General features: G+C 53.2%; 1 protein-coding gene across 2 annotated transcripts in view; it reads left to right on the forward strand.

Annotated features, from left to right (window-relative positions):
• The window catches only part of CCBE1 (collagen and calcium binding EGF domains 1), a 207,113-nt gene that overhangs the window by 168,466 nt on the left and 21,156 nt on the right, over window positions 1-17,491 (forward strand). For both annotated transcript variants that reach the window (XM_075532936.1, XM_075532935.1), the window contains exons 3-5: window positions 1,212-1,264; window positions 8,364-8,498; window positions 10,733-10,885. In XM_075532936.1, the coding sequence (XP_075389051.1) occupies window positions 1,212-1,264; window positions 8,364-8,498; window positions 10,733-10,885 (341 nt within the window). The remainder of the gene's footprint in view (window positions 1-1,211; window positions 1,265-8,363; window positions 8,499-10,732; window positions 10,886-17,491) is intronic.

Raw genomic sequence — 17,491 nt, forward strand, 5'->3', positions numbered from 1 at the left:
CGGGCCCCGTCAGGTTTGCTCTCAAACAACCGGAAGCTGGGGTGGGGTGGGGGGACCGGCTTTGTGCCTGGGTGCAGAAGAGATGCCAATCTCAAATATAATGTAAGGAGAGCACTGACCAGGTGTTCACAGGAACAAAGGCAGGATGCATCATCTGGATGAGGGAGGCCATTAGGGCAGGTTTGTCATGGTCCCCGAGGGTGTGGTGAGGGCACTAGTTAAATAAGGCATAGGACAAAGAAAACTGTCACAGATTCGTGATTGGTGGCAGATCAGTCCATCACAGTTACAGGTAGGACTACAGAATCGGGACCCTGATTGGGCCATGTACATTCCGTGAGATTGAAGGGCATACAAGATTGGTCCAGGGCCCTCAAGGCAGTCAACTCCTGATAGGGCATGTCTCCTGACTATGTGACCCCCCCATACTGCCCCCAGTATGGTGGCCTCTATCAAAAACACACCCAGGCAAGTCCCTATGGAGAGAGAGGCTGCCCCTCCCTGGGCTGACTGGACAGGGATGGAGGTAAGATAATCCATTACCCAAGGCCCTCTCTGTCTGAGGGCAAGATTGTTCTCATCCCTAGTTAATGACCAGAAGTGATTCTGTGGAGCCCTAGTCTATGTGGGGACTCAACCAATGGATTTTGAACTTTGTCATCTAGAGCTGTTTCCAAACGGGATGCTTAGAATTTAAGCTCCAACATCTGGTAGTGTTGAGAGGGGGCTGGTGTCCCCTTGGTTCCTGCAGAAGGGCATGATATGCTTGTCTGAATAATTCTATGTGCTGGCAGAGACTGTACGGGGCATCTGGTCTGGTTGAGTTCAGAGGGTGATTTGGCCAGGAGATCTTAGCCATTGGGAGCTGGGGAAGGAGGGGGATTTGTGGTGAGGTCAGCTGAGGCCCTCCCAATTTACCAGATGCTACGCATCATCTAATTTTAGACCTTGCCCCACAGTTTCATGGCAGTCCCTTCTGGAATTGTGTGCCCCAAAACACAACCTGGTGAAGGAAAGACCCGGGGTTGTGTGGCTTGAGCGGCGGCCTCCTTTTCCCCTCTGACTGGTTGAGAAATCCCCCACGTGGTGGTAGGCCTTCATTGTCCCACGCCCATTTTCTCTCCTTCAATAGCAAAATAAAATGTCAGCTTCCCCTAAGAGACCCAAAATACTGTTAAACAATTGAAATACTTTTTTTGTTTGTTTCTTAGGAAAAAGTGCTGCAAAGGGTATAAATTTGTTTTTGGACAATGCATCCCAGAAGGTATGTAATATTAAAAAATGATTTCTCACCTAATTCCCCATGAATCACTAGGCACCTATAAAGTTCAGATGTTCGTGGAACATGTATATTGTTCATGTCCAATTAACTCTGTGTGTATAAGTGTGTGTGTGTGTGTGTGTGTGTGTGTGTATAAATGTGGGGGTGGGGGAATCAATGTGGCCTAGGAATGATACACTCCTGTAAAGAGTTACAGTCTCAGAAACTCACGGGGCAGTTCTACCCTGTCCTATAGGGTCGCTACAAGTCGCATCGCCTTGATGGCAGTGAGTTTGGTTGGTTTCTGGTTTGAGTCCTCACTTGGTGATGTGTCACACACTCTAATCATATGGCCAACACATGCACAAACATCAGGTCCTTCTTGTGTTTCAGACTTTATGCTTAAAGGCCATAGTTTCCTACTCACCAATCCACACACAGACACGACACAGCCCTCCTGCCCACCTCTATACCTGCTGCTCCTGTCCTAACCCCTAGATCCTTCTGCAGACCTCACCCCAGACTTTGGTTCCCTCCCAGCACAGGAGGGAAAGAGGTGCATGATGGGAACCCAGCCCTGGCATGCAGAGGACGGGGAAGACAGGTTGGGGTCAGACGACTGGCATTATAATCCTGCTTCCATCCCCTCCTAGCTGCAGCCTGGAGAACGCTGCTCTTCAAACACCTTAGTTTTCAGGGAAATGCTAGTATTTGACTCGTGTGGTTATTGTTTTGTAAAGGAGTTTTATTGATATCTCACACATATCGCGTACAGTTCAGTGGTCTAAGCATAGTCAAGAATGTTGTGCGTACCTCACCACAACTGTCAAACATCTTCTTCATTCTGGTTCCCATTATAATTAGCTCCCTGCTTCCCCATCCTCTCCTGTCATAACCCTAAGAAACTAGTCACCTAGCTGTGGTTCTCAACCTTCCTCATGCCACAACCCTTGCATACAGTTCCTCATGTTGTGGTGACCCCAACCATAAAATTATTTTTGTTGCTTCTTCATAACTGTAATTTTGCTACTGTTTTGAATCAGGCGACCCCTGTGAAAGGATCGTTCGACGCCCCCTCCCCCAAGGGGTCTTGACCCACAGGTTGAGAACAGTCCTTCTGTTTCCCTTGCCCTGTCTAAGGACATGCTGGGGCCTCTGCAAGAGGATGTTGGGCTTTCACTGGCACCCACGGCCTTCCACAAGCCTGGTGCTCAGAATGTGAGTTCTAATGCGGTCTCCTCCCCCGTAAGCTCACGTGAAGAACACTGCAAGGCGTACTCATCCTGCGGCCGCTTACTAAGCCCAAAGCCCCAACCCATTGCCACCCAGTCAATACCAGCTCATCATGGCAATCCTAAAGGTCAGGGAAGCTTAGAACTGCCCTAAAGGGTTTACAGGCTGTCCCATTGAAGGAAGCAGGCTGCCACAGCTTCCTCCTGGTGGGTTTGAACCGCCAACCTTTCAGTTAGCAGCTGAGTTCTGTCAGCACTGTGCCACCAGGACTCCTTGGTTCTGAGAGCTTGGTGAATGAGCCAGGCTTGCAGCATGTGCCCTGGGCACAACTCTGTGCAGGGGTGCCGGGGACCAGGACAATCGGGCTGTCTCAGGGAGGGGGGAGACTGCGCTTAGGTGGCAGACGGGCCGGTACTTCACAAGGAGGAAGAGGAGTGGTGCAGAGCACTGACAGACGACAGAAGTGGGTTTGTCTGGGTCTGGAGTGGAAGTGGAAGGTGGGGAGATAAATTCTTCCCATCACCGTTGCCCAAGAAACCAGGTCTCTCAGAGCCTCTAAGCAACTTTCCAGCTCATGATCTCCCAGTACAGCTGCCCATCCATTGGCAGTGAGACAGCTCAGCCCTCGGCTGCTAACAGAGGAGTTGGCCCCACTGGCTCCGCAGGGGAAAGACCTGCTGTTCCGTTCCCATAAGGACTGCGGCCTCCACACCATGGGGGAGGACTTCTACTCTGGCACACATGTTGCCAGGTGGCATGATCACCCCCACAGCACCGGACTGCTACAGCAGACCCACCCTCCAAACCCAAACTCAGTGCCGACTCCTAGCACCCTTACAGGACAGAGTTGACCTGCCCCTGTGGGTTTCCGAGACGGTGGTTCTTTTCAGGAGTAGAAAGTCTCGTCTTTCTCCCATGGAGCGGCTGGTAGATTTGAACTGCTGACGTGGTGATGAGCAACCCGGTGCGTGACCACTCTGCCAGTGTGTCTGTGTCTTTCTCGGTTGGAGATAAATGGCTAGCGCCTGCTTATGACTCCCTTCCGTGTAAGGATGAGCCCGTTGGCTACACCATAGCTGTGGGCCCTGGCAGGAAGACTGGGGGACGGCTGCAAAGGAGAACCTTCACATCTGGCCCTGCGTTTTATGGCTGAATTTTTCCCTGCCAGCCAAGTCTGTTGGCTAAAAACATTTAGGGGGAAACAAAACACGAAAGTCAAAATATTTGCATTCCTTTCTAAACCAGCTTTTCCCAGTCACCAGCTGTGTCCTTTATATTACCGTTGGGCAGATACCAATAGAAACCTAATTTTAAGCAATTGATCTCGGGTCCCGATGAAAGGCCTTGCCTGACCTAATTAAAAGCACATGCTGTGGATACCGCTTCCATGAGAATTCCTCTCCTTGTTCGATATTGTGGTTTCGAATGCCTAGGCTAAAACCGGCCTCTTTCACCCTAAAGTAAGAATACAGCAGCACTGATGCTTGGTTATATATTCCAACACCCGCACACCAAACCCCTGGGATGGAGTTTGGTCTGGTCCATGTCGAGCCTATAGGACAGATTAGAACAGCCCCTATGGTTCTCTGAGACCAAATCATCAAGGGAGCAGCCCAAGGAGTGGCTAGTGGATTCTAACTGCCGCCTATGGTGAGCAGCCCAGTGCATAACCCACTACGATGCCAGGTGTGTTTGTCCGGCTAGCATAGAGGAACAAATCCAGAGAGACACTCATATGTGTGCAAGAGAGAACTTTATATCCAAGAAAACATCCCAGCCCAGTCCAGATCAAGTCCATGAGTCCGATATCAGCCCATGTGTCAAAACCAGTCCTTAAGTTCCTCTGTAGACTCACGCAGCCATGCAGTGATGCTGAATGCAGGAAGATCACAGGCCGGTGGGTGGAGAGTCTTGTGAATTCAGTGGGTGTGGAAGGATCTGAGCGCTGGACTGGGTCTCCATGTGACGCCTTCAACTCCAGGGCTCTGGCTCCATCAGCGTAGCTGCATGTGGCTTGTTAACAGGAATGTGTAGCAGAGAGAGAGTGTGTGTCTGGCCTCCAGTGAGCTATTTGTCTCTGTAGCGCCAAATGAGGTCATCAAGCTGCAACGTGATTGATAAGCTAGATTCTACCCCCTTCACCCTTAATAGTCTCAAGTTGACACTAGATACTGTAACTGCCCCACCAGGGCTCCTTTAATATAGCCTAGAATGGATAACCTCTAGGAAACATGGTCTCCCGGGTACTGAAAGTTGCTTGTCGTAACCAACTCTCTGCTCTTGCTTTTCATGGAAGTTTTGTAAAAGTAGATTAATCTGCATGAGTAAGCAAGCCCATTGGTTTGACTGTGTCAACTATGTCTTTAGTCATAAAAGGAGCCCTAGTGGTGCCGTAGTTAAAGTCTTCGGCTGTTAATGTAAACAGGTCAAGTTCAAACCCACCAGCCACAGAACGGGAGAAAGATGAGGCAGTCTGCTTTCATAAGACACACAGCTTTGGAAACCCCCAGGGGCAGTTCTAGGCTGCCCTGGAGCCTTGCTATGAGTTGGAATCCACTCGATGGCAATGGGATTCATTTGTTTTTGTTTTGGATAGTCTTGTCATCCACTCAGGGCTTCAGAAAAGGGAGTAAAAAGAAACGAGTTTCTAAGTCAATGTGCCAAATAAGTATTTACTGCCCTGGAAGGCCATTTTCCTAAGTCAGGCACTGGTAAACTGACCCACAGGCCAAATCTGGCCCCCTGCCTGTTTTTGTAAGTAAAGTTTTATTGGCACATAGCCACACCTACTTGTTTACACCAGGTGTAAGCTTGCTTACACACTGCTCCCACAGGGCTGAGTGGTTAAAACAGAGACCTGGTGGCCTGAAAAGCCTGCAGACATCCTGCCTGGTCCTTCTCAGGAAGAGCATGCTGAGCCCAGCTCTCAAAGTGTAATCTTGAAAGGCCAGGCCCTGTGAGGGTCGGGCTTGTTTCCATTCAACAATGAACTGGACTGTATTTGTGCTGGTTACTCCAGGGACACTCTCCTTGCCAGGTGCACAAACAGGGGACCCCAGATGTTTCTGTAGCAAAGAAAGACACCAAGGCAGGTCAGCTGGGGGCTTTCAGCATTAATGTGTTGTCCGAGTTCATGTCTGTCGCTGCAAACCTCAAAAACATGCTGCCCCCCGAGTTGAGTCTGACTCCTGGTGAACCTGTAGGACAGGGGTGAATGTGCCCCCTGTGAGTTTCTGAGCCAGAATTACTTTAAGGGAGCAGAATGGCCTCATCTTTCTCCCATGGAGCAGCTGGTGGTTTCAAACTGCCGGCCTTGAGGTTGGCAGCCTAACATGTGACCCATTACATCGACAAGAACCCTTCATCCGAATGAAAGCAGTGTGAAGTGGAGATCATGACTCCTCTACTCTACAGGTGGCGTGGCTGAAGCTCACCGAGGCAGGGGCAAGGTGGGGAGGGGTTGACTCCAGACCTGCCCCCCTCTATCTAGAACAGGGCCAGGGCCGAGCAGCCCATGTGTGAGGAGGCGTACAGCTGGCCTGTGAGTGGCAGTGGGAGAAACTAGCCTTTGGCTGAAACCACAGGCTTCTTGCAGGTGTTTTCCTTGGCAGCTGAAGACATGGCTAGAGCAACAGCCATGTCAGAGGGCTGAGCGGGAGGAAGGACGGGCTGGTTGGAAATTAATTACAAGAGAGGAAAGCAGAATCAGCAGATACATGAAGGCAGTCAGAGATGACAGGGTAAAGCGAGAGTCTAGTGATCCGGAGGTAGAGCTGTACCCCAGGGTTCCTCTGGGCTGCTTTTGTTAAGAAATAAGGTTGCCAGGGCTTGCTTCCAAGGTACATTAGGGTGGGCTCGAACTGACAAATGTTCAGTTACCTGTCAAGCACGTTAACTGTTTGTGCTGCGAAGGGACTCCTGGAAATGGATAGAGAGTCCTTAAGACAGAACTCCAAGAAACCAGTCACGTAAATCTACTGTTCAGGGACTGCAAGCGATGGTCGTCAAAAGAACCACCAAGCAGAGCAGCCTTGAGAGGGACTGGGGTGGGGGTGTCCGATGTTGCTATGGGACCCAGCCTTGTTGGCCATTGCATTAGTCCAAGTTCTTGGACGAGCTCTCAGCCTGGGCTGCTGGCTTACTGGAACGGCCCATACCCCCAGACACCCTGAGCACAGGACTGGGCTGCCCAGAGGGGATGCTCATGTCCAGGGGCTGTTTGCAGACTGCTCACAGTGCCCCCAGGCAGAGCTCGCCTGGAAGCCCAGTTGTGGGGAGGAAATTGAGCCGAGGCACTTTGCAGGGCAATCTCCCAAGAAATGGCATGATCCTTGTCACATGGGCCTGCCTACATCAGTGGCTGACAGCCCGCCCGCCCCACCTCACATGCTGCAGAGCAAAGACCGGCTTGTCTGGGTCCAGGGACAGTTTATCTGTCAGCACCTGGTGAGATAGCGCAGTGATTAATGAGAGGCGGGCTTGGTTCTGGGAGTGAGCGCTAGGCCTGAGCTCCTGGTGCTAGGCCAGGTCCCTTCAGGGGCCCATTAAATACAACGCATGAGCCTGAGATGAGGGGCTCCTAATCCTTTGTGAGTGATGGAGCGCACCCACCCCCAATTTGCACAAGGCTGAGAAAAAGGGCTGGAAAGTGGTCTCCAGCCATTAGAACACACCCCTCCCCTTCTCTGAGTGCAGAATGACACCCTCCCCCCTTGAGAATGTACAGACCCCACTCCCAGGCACACATGCATCAGCTCCCTGATAACTCACCTGAGTTTCCGTGACAAAGCCTTCCTGATCCTCCCAGAGCCTCCTGCGAGCCAGGTCTGACTCCCATGTTGGGACACCCATGGCCAGGGCTGGCTGGTCTTCACAGAGATGAAAGGACTTTCTCGATCATTAGTGAGTGGTTAAAAAAAGACACCCCCCCCCACACACACACACACACGACCCAGGGCCTGGCCATCTAAAGCAGATTGTCTCTGTGGTGAGAGACAAAGACCAAACGACAGTGAGGGCGTTCTCAATCAACGATACCCTGCGTTATACTGCGCCCTGTGATCCCCTGCAGGACACTGTGTCAATAGGAGACTCTGTGTGACACTGTGACACTCTTACACTATGCTGTCCGCTGTGCACTGTGCTTCTGTGTTACCCTGCGTGCGAAGATTCTCTGTAGGACACTGATACTCTGTTGTACTGTGATGCGCTCTTACACTATTCACAGTGCTACTCTATTCCCTTGTGGACTGTGATACACTGTTACACTGTGATGCGCCCTGTGATACACTGTTACACTGTGATGTGCGTACCCTGCTGGGCGCCATGATTCTCCGCATGACACTGCGCTGCAATCCTCTGCTGTGCGCTGTGCACCATGACCTCTGCCCAGGCGCTGTGATCCTCCCTCGCTGTGCTACTCCATGTCACACTGGCACCGTGACACTCTGCCACGCATTACGATCCTTGGCATTGCACAGTGCACGGTGACTCTCTTCTTTGCCCCATGACACGGTGTTGAACTGTGCCTTCTGAGTCTCTGCGTTCTGTGCACTCTGACTGACACTGTGCCCAGTCGCCCGTTACAGCGCACGTGGAAGACACTCCTGCCCCGAAGAGTTGAAAGACTCTAAGGTCAGTGAGGATGCCGGAAACCGTCTAGGAGCAGAGTGACATAATACGGCAGGTGTGACCTTAAACATACAATGCCCCCAGAGATGGGGGCAGGGCGGGGCAAGACTTCCCCTCAAGAGGCTGAGCCGACTCGGCCACAAGCGTCGCCACTCACAGCTCAGAGTCCAGCCCAGACGAGGGCCTGGCAGCAGCTCCGTGTGCCGCCTGTGTTGACGTGAGCCCCTTTCCTTTGCAGATTTTGATGTGTGTGCCCAGGCCCCCTGTGAGCAGCAGTGCACGGACAACTTCGGCCGCGTGTTGTGCACCTGCTACCCGGGGTTCCAGTATGACCGGGAGCGACACCGGAGGCGGGAGAAGCCGTACTGCCTGGGTGGGTGTGGAGCGACCTTCCCTCACCCCTCTTAAGGCTGTGGTCCTCGCTGGGCTGGCCCCGGCCGAGGCCCAGCGCGGGAACTGTCGGCGAGGCTGACTCTTTCAACCCTGATATTTTATTGGATGGGGCCGTGTCTGACGTTACCCCAGGGGCCTCCGCCTTCCATGATGATTGTTAAAAAGAGGGGGGGAGAACAAGTCCCATTTTGTTAAGGGTGTTGGAAAAATCAGGAGCCGGGCATGGTGGTAATAGAACAGTAGGAAGACCGTCATCTTTGTCGCCGAGCTGTGTATGTGAGGATTGTTACAGAGTGTCTTGTGACCACGACCTCTTAAAAATGATCATTTGGATATGTCACAAAACATGCTTTTTTAAGTGGGAGAAATTCTTCAGACTTGGTGGCGCTTGGTCCTGATTGGCGGTGAGCTGGAGGAGCCAATGCCGGGGACGTTAACAATGTAAAGGAGCATCCTAGTGGGGGACGAGGAGGAGCAACACTGGTCATCGGGAAAACATGCAGAGGAACTCCACAGAGAAAGGGGTCTCTCCGAAGCAGCTGAGGGAGTGGGAGAAAAAGAGGTCAAAGCGTTGGGGGCGGGGAGAGAGAAACTATAAAAGGAAACCCGGCCCAGTTTGAAGTGAGTGAGGGGTGGCAAGAAGCCAGCCACCTGGGCTGCCGCTGGGAGAGGCCACTCCATCCGTTGCCACCAGCTGGTTCCCTCTGCCTCTCCCCCATTGACCGGCCTTCCCACCTGTGGCCACGTGAGTTTCTGAGGCCGGTCTGTGCCTCATTATTCCTGGACCATGTGTCTCTAAGCGTGGTCAGTTCATGCCCAACCTGTCTTTGAAGCAGCTGGGGGCTCTTGTTTTTAAACCCACGCCAACAGATTCCGGGCCTCCTTGCCAGACCTCATGACCCCACAGCCCAAAGGGGAGCCCAGGACTCTGCACTCCTGCCAATGGCTCCAGTGATCGTCTGTGCGGTCAAGTTTGAGAGAGCACTGGCCGCCTCATCCCTCTCTGCCCCAGCAGGGCCCCTGTCAGCCCATCCAGGAACAGTTCTAGCCGAGGCCCCTGGAAAATGGTGTTAAGACCACATAGTGAACAGAGCCCCCAGTCTCTGCGGCAGTGAGTGTGGTGGTCTGTGGCTCCCCAAGGCTCCGGTCCCATGCACACGGTGCTGAAGTTGGCCTGTTCTTTGCATGTGGGGCTGTGGGGATCCACGGGACCTGCATTCTGCTCGGAGTCCCAGCTGTTTGCCTCCTAGGCCACTCTTTCCTGCTCCCCGGGCAGCATAGACAGCTCACACTCAGAGTTTGGGGACTCAGAGTAAGGCAGGCTGAGGACCCTACCAGGAGGACACAGCCGTGGCTTCGTAATCTACAACAGGTCTACCCGATGTCAGTTGCCAGGGAGCAGATGAATGGCCTCCCTCCCTTGGCACACGCACACGGCCACCAGAGGTGGGTCACTGGCCACTGGTTCAGCCTGGCTCTGCCCACCTCCTGTGCACAGTCTAGGGTTACATGCCTCCTTTCCCACTTTCTGCCACCTGGTGGCTTCAGCCAGTGGACAGGAAATGGATTCAGGCCTCTCTCCCGTCCCCGCCTGTGGGAAACCTTTTGGTCTCCGGGCCCCTTGCAGGGGAGCAAGTCTGTGAAGTGCAGGGACAGGGTGGACTCATACTGACCCCTTGTTTGGTGGTCCCACGGCTCATTACCCCAGCTCTTAAGGAGTCTCTTAGGGTTGTTGAGGAGGCAGATGCTGCCTGGGGAATACTCCCTGCTAGACCCAGGATGACTGTTTGCTTTGACAAGCAGTGGCTTTTCCCAGGTTCATTCAGGCCTCCGCTGGGAAGGATCCTTCTTAAGTGACCCTGAGTCAGCAGCATGCTGCCTGGGACCCCCAGCCGTAAAAGGGGACATAAAACACTCAGCGCTCTGGGGTCCTGGCAAACAGTCCTGTTAATGCTGTTTGCTCATCAGTGTTGTCAGCAGGCGGCAGCTGTGGTCTCTAGAAGCAGGCCCACCAAGCGCCAGGCTGGGTAGTGGAATCTCAGCCAACCCCGCCTCCGACAGTTTGTCACCAGAGTGGAAACTGCCCCGGGGTGCTGGCTGCATGGATGGCGCGGGTCTCTAGCTTCCCACTGTATCAGGGATTCCGGGAGAGGCGAAGTCCTGGCAGCACCTGCCGGGTGGAAAGTGAAGCACTGTCTCTCTGTTCGGACCCAGATATCGACGAGTGTGCCACCAGCAACAAGACGCTCTGTGCACACATCTGCATCAACACGCTGGGCAGCTACCACTGCAAGTGCCGGGAGGGCTACGTCCTGGAGGACAACGGGAGGACGTGCGCCAAGAAGGACACATATCCCAATGGCACAGGTGAGCCGGCAGTGCGGCAGCAGCCCTCCCTGCTACCGGTATCAGCCGGAAGTTACCCTTCAGGGCTTTGGTCAGCGAGGAGAGGCTGGCAGCCGAGGGGTCCCCACTGACGATGGTTCACAGACCTCGGAGACAGGACAAGATGGGCAGGGCATGTTAGTAAATTAGTTAGCAGCAGTCAACCTGTGCTTACCTTGCCTCCTGGGCCCTCCATCCCTGCCAGAGATGATCAGTGTGAAAAGGGTTTTTGATTCTGTAGAAAGGAAGGCGCTAGAGCAGAGGTTCTCAACCTTGCTCATGCCGCGACCCTTTCATGCAGTTCCTCGTGTTGTGGGGAACCCCCCCCCCACACCATAAAATGACTTTCATCACTGTTATGCATCAGGCGACCCCTGTGAAAGTGTCATTCAACCCCCAAAGGGGTTGTGACCCCCAAAGGGGTTGAGATGTCTGCCTTGCGTAGAAGACTTTGATGGGTGGGGAACTGTGAAACTGAAGATGAGTAAGCACAAGTAAGCCCATGCTTATTAAGTAACCCACTCCCAGCTGCCTTGAGGCCATGCTGGAAGTCATTGGCAGCCAGTGTGACAGCCAGGGGCTGGCCCCCATGGTACTGCCGTGTCCACCTGCACCAGCCCAGTGCCCTGTGCACAGGGTCTGATGAGGAAGTAATGTTGTGTAGCCATAGGGATTGAATTTCACATTGAAACCCCCTTGCTTAGGAAGGGGACGGGTCAGGACACTCTCAGGAGAGGCTGGCAGGACTGAGCCGTGAGTTGAGGAGGGGGCATGTTGAGGTGGTGGGGAGAGGATTCTGGAGCACAACATAGCCACCAAGAAATGCAGGGATAGATAACAGCCCGACTGTCGGGGGCCCTGGGGCCGCAGGGATCCCTGAGCACCGCCTGAGACTCCCGGGGACTCGGCAGGCGGGCAGGCAGCCGCCATCCGCTGAGGACAAACAGCTGGGCTCCAGCTGCCTCGCACAGAAAAGTACAAAGCAAAGATCCAAGGACAAGCGGGCTGAGTCACAAGGAAGCCGCCAAGGATTAGAAGTAGAGACCAAGTGTCCAAGTGGAGCCAACTCGGGCTTGGGCAGTTGGGGACCTTTTGAATGAAGAAGGCCTGGGGGCATGTGTGAAGGCATCACACCCCGCCACCCGAGGGGGCACAGGGTTCAAGTGAGAAAAATCAGAGTTGAGGAGGGTGCACATGTGCTTCTGACCAAGGTGGTCTTCTGAGTGGCGGCTGAAGCAGTGCTGGGCTTCCCGCCGTGCTCAGAGCCCGGTGAGAGTCCCTACGTGCTGCTGCAGCGTCAATACCACAGTCAGTGCTTGAGAAAACAGTAGTGTGTTTTCTCACCGTTCTAGAGCTGAAACCAGCCAGGCAGTCTCCTTCCCTATCAGCAGCCCCTGGTGTTCCCTGGTGCTCTTCGATTTTAAAGCCATCCTCACGTGGTAATGGGGGGGAGGGTGTTCTCCACCAAATTGTCTTTTTATGGTCTGGAGGAAGACTACACCCCAAGAAAACTCTCTTTGTACCCAGTTGATGATATTGTTGCACTAGACGACGACGTTATAGAAGGTGCTACCCCATGACAGAGGATTCCATTGCACTTGATCACCCTATGGAAGATGATTTACATTCCATCAGATTCCATCCTGGAAGGCCATCTGCCCTGCTGACGCCCCGGATGTAGTCACATGTAGCCACTACATGACAGCCACTGGACTAGCACTTGGCTACACACTGGGGAACATGCCCCAGCCAAGTTGTCTCATGAAAGTAACCATCATGCCGCCCTAACTAGCAGTGACGGGAGAGGCCCCCTCCCTTGCAGGCATTCCCGAAGCCTGGTGTACGACTCCAGGGGCTGAGTTGACCCTGCCCCTCAGGTAAGCGACATCCTGCAATGACGTGGGGATGGAAACACCTCTCTTTAAAAGGTTGCGTCTTCACACATTTGGGTGCAGACTCCGGCTGGCCCAGTGGTGAAGTGCTTGACTGCTGGCCAAAAGATCAGCGCTTTGAACCCCACAGGCCCTCCACGGGAGGCAGGTGTGGCAGGCGGCCTCCATCATGTTCACATCCCAGCAGACCCCCATCCCACAAGGTCACTGGGAGTCAGAATCCACGGCCAGGGGTCTCCCGCTCAGAGATTCTCAGCACAAGCCTATTAAAAGCACCCCACCCCTACCCCCAGAACCTGCCATTAGCACCAAAATGTTCAACGGGGGTGGGTTGATGTCATTAAACCTGTGCATCCCCAAATTATTTTCTAGAGAAACTCCTATGGACATTTCACTAATTATAGCATCCAAAAACGGGGCCGCTTGGAAGATGCAAGTTATGCTCATCAAGATGTGTGAGCTCAGGGGCCTCGGGGAGACTGATGGGCATGGCTGTGATGCTCCTGGGAGGGAGCAGCTGGAGGCCAGAGGTGCTGACCTGTGGTGGGCCTGGGCGGCAGATCCCTGCTCTGTGTGTCCCCCAAAGCCAGTTTGCTCCTGCTGAGAGTCATTTGAATGGGCAAGCCCCTCTGCTTCTCACCGAGTCAGCATGGCCTGGTGGTTTGTTCCTGGAGTCCAGCTGACGCCACGTCACAGGGAGACAGTCCCCTGGGGATTGGAGTAGAACTAGGCTCTGCGGGGCTTGCAGAGGATGGTTTTCCAGAAATAAGTTGCCAGGCCTTTCTTCCAAGGCCCGGGTGGGTGGACTCAAACTTCCATCTTTTCTCCATTAGCAGCCAAGTGCATTTGAGGACTCCTTATACAAATGAGACGGATCCCTGGCACTGATAGTGGTTACAAGTTAGGCTTGCTAACTGCAGGGTCAACAGTTTGAATCCACCAGCCTCTTCACTGGAGACAGATGAGGCTTTTCTATTCTATCCTGTGGGGTAGCTATGAGCCAGAATCAACTCAGTGGCCATGAGACTTCTTTTTTTTTTTTTTTAAGTTCATACAAAGGAGTCTGTGGCAAAAACCTCATTGATCAAATTCAGCGAGGCTGTGAATTTTCTCCTCTCCCTCCTTAACCTCTTCCAGGTAACAGCTGTCGATGGTTACACACACACACACACACACACACACACAGAGATCACACCACTCCCCACCAACCCACTCCCCCAAACCTTGATACTCCTAATCTACCAGCTCCTGCCCCACACCAGCGTCGGCGGTCTCAGATGCAGCTGGTCTCCGTATCTAGTTGGTAAGACCTCATCTCCACAGAATCCATCACGTGTACAGGGGGGTGGGAGTTGGGGGCGATGAGTGTTTTGGCTTCCTAGGAGGAAGTGCCGCCAGAATGCTCCTTAGAAGCGAGGATGGTGAGACTTTATCGCACATACTTTGGACCTGGGATCAAGTGGGACCAGTCCCCAAGAAGGACCTCGTGCTCAGTAAAGCAGAGAGGCAGCGAAGAGGAGCCCATAATGAGCTGCGTGGACCCAGTGGCTGCAAAGCCGGGCTCGGACATGACAACGGTCAAGAGGATGGTACAGGCCCGGGCCGTGTTTCCTCCTGCCGTCCGTAGGTCCCTACATGTCGCAACCGAGGTGTGAAAGTGCCTGCTCAGTGGGAGCGAGCTGAGTGGGCCTGGCCAGTTCCCAGGCCTCGGTGTCCCCAGCTCTAGACAAGAGAATCGAGCCAGATAGCCTCAGAGGATGCTTCCACCCTCTCAGGTCTTTGTCCAAGGTTGACTTGATGAAGATGAGCAGCCCAAGCTCCTGCCCAGCCCCCATTCCTTCCTCCTGCACCCAGGAAGAACCCAGGCCCAGCATCTTCCAATCAGAGCACAGCCCTCCCGTCCTCCCAAAGAGGCAGGGCCCACACACCCCAGCCTCCCACTCAGCAACTAGACAGGCCCTGCGTTTGCAGCGGCAGAAGCAGTCAAGCCCTTTGGTCTGCTTCGGGCTAATTTATTAGTTGGAGGTTTTACCACGGTCATTCTTTTTTTTTAATGAGGAGAGAATGGTTCTAAGTATACGCAGATGTGGACAAAAGCCTCCCTCCCTGGCCATGGGTGCACGCGGGTGTGTTGGCTTCGCCTCGTTCCCCGTCTGTAACTTTAGAGTCAACCCCACTGAGAGCCAGACAGCCACCGCCCGTTACTCAGAGCACACGCAGAACCGCCTGGTGACAGAACGGTGCCAGTCCACACGCAGCCTGGGAGACCTTGAGCCGTCTGGCCAAGAGCCGAGAGTGCCTGCCATCTTTGGTCACTCTGATGTTTGCTTTGGGGTCAGCTCAGTCACCCCAGGTTCAGAGGCAGAGGAGGGCACTGTGGGCCTCATTCGCTGATCAGTCTCTCTTGCCCCAGCCTTGTTTGTGTTCTGATGGAGTAGCCAGGACTCCCACCCTCACCATTGATCGGAGGTCAGCATGGGAAGAGCCACGTGTTTCCCCTCCACTCCAGCATCACGAACTCACGCATCAGCACCTGGAGCTGCCACATTAGCCAAGGCTGACCTGTGCCATCCCAGGGGTGTTGCCCCCACAACCACTCCAAATCAGGTGCCATCCAGTCCGTTCTGACTCAGGGCAGAGCTGAGCCCCGTGGGGTTTCATGGATGCAAACCTTCAGAAGCAGATCCCCAGGCCTTTACTCTGAGGCACACCTTGGCGCGGGGACGGGGCTCGAGCTGGTGACTTTTCATCCCTTGTTGAGCTCTTCACCCTCTGTACTGCCCAGGGACCCTGTCTATGCTCCCCGGGTGGCTGAAATGTGCCACCGGGCTTCAGAACCTCCCACAGAGCCCACACCTGCAGTCAGCTTTGTTCGCAGGTGACGACAGCACCCGATACCTTGGGTCGGCGAACGGCGGCTCTCAACCATCTGCAGCACTTTCAGTACACACATGTGGCTCTCGAAGTAACATTGGAAACTTTTCAAGGATATGATTCAGATGGTGATTTCATCTGTTTGTAAAAATAAATGTATGGCTCTTGAATAATTTATAAATTGTTGTGAGGGACAGGATTGGCTCTTCTGTCTCAAAAGTTTTGCCAACCCCTGCCCCGTGGAATGCATGGAAGATGCCCTTTAGATGTCTGCAATGTACTCATTGTTGCTAATATGGTTTCTCAGGGGTCATGTTCCTGTGTGCCTCGCTCACACGTTGCCATAGAGACAAGACTGACACAGCAGCCCGTTAGGACAGAGCAGAACTGTTCCTGTGGGTTTGGGAGATTGTAACTACAGCATTGGTTCTCAACCTGTGGGTCGCGACCCTTTTGGGGGCCGTAACGACCCTTTCACAGGGGTCGCCCGATTCATCACAGTAGCAAAATGACAGTGATGAAGCAGCAATGAAAATAATTTTATGGTTGAAGGGTCACCACCACATGAGGAGCTGTATTAAAGGGTCGCAGCAGTAGGAAGGTTGAGAACCACTGCTACAGGAATGGAAAACCTCGTTTTTTTCCAAGGAGCAACTGATGGTTTCGAATCGCTGACCTTGAGGTTAGCAATACAACACACAACCACTACTTGACCAGCGCTCATACATAGACCAAAAAACTCTCTGCCATCGAGTCAATTCTGAGTCATAGTGACCGAATACGACAAACTAGAACTGAGCACTATAGATTTCAAAAACTATACATCTTCACCTGAGTAGAAAACCTCATCTTACTCCTGAGGAGTGACTGGTGGTTTCTGAACTGCTGACCTTGTGATGTACACCTCATCACATAATCCATGACACTACAAAACCAAAGCAAACTCTGTCATCAATTCGTTCCAACTCATGGCAACCCTGTAGGATAGGGTCAAACTGCCCCTGTGGATTTTTGAGACTAACTCTTTACAGGACTAGAAAGCCTCAAAGTTCTCCTGTGAAGCAGCTGGTGGTTTCATACTGCTGAACTTGTGGTTAGCTAGCAGGGCAACAGGGATCCTAGGTACCTACCTGGTCCTGAAACTGGAGTTCCTAGCAGTAAGCATTAGAGCTCTGTGCCCCCTGGTGGCCAGCTTATAACATTGCACCTTAGACAACAGCGATTTGGAACACACTGTTTTGGGAGGTGGGATTTTCCCCAGGGTCACATGACACAGAGTTAACCAAGAAGCCCGAGAACATACAAAATCTGAGACGTTTCTACCCAGAGTTTCTATATGAATTATTTAGGTAGCATAAACCAAAACCTACTGCCATCAACTTAGTTCTGACTTCTCTCCCCTCTCTACAGGGATTCTCAGGCGTCTGTCTCTACGGAAGCAGACAACCTCATCTTTTTCCCATGGACCACCCAGTGGGTTTGAACCACTGATATTGTGCTTAGCAGCCCAGCACCTGACCTGCAGTGGCACCAAGGCACCCCCAAGATAATGTAACTCTACTTTGGGGGTGGCTGACAAATCCAGGAGAGACGACGCCCCACTCAGAACTGATCGTGTGTTCCAAAGAAAGTGCATGGCCTTGTTCGTGCTCAAACCCTCTGTGAGCATCAGGGAAGCCGTCCCCAGGAAGGTGGCACCGCCCTGGGTGGTGCAGCTAATCTTGTAGAGAACTTCATCAGTGAGGGTGCCAACCCTGACAGTAATAGCGCCAGTCAAGGGCCACCGGTGTCACTGCAGTTAAATGCCCGCTGCTAACCCCAA

The sequence above is a fragment of the Tenrec ecaudatus genome, chromosome 15, assembly GCF_050624435.1.
Source record: "Tenrec ecaudatus isolate mTenEca1 chromosome 15, mTenEca1.hap1, whole genome shotgun sequence".
NCBI lineage: Eukaryota > Metazoa > Chordata > Mammalia > Afrosoricida > Tenrecidae > Tenrec > Tenrec ecaudatus.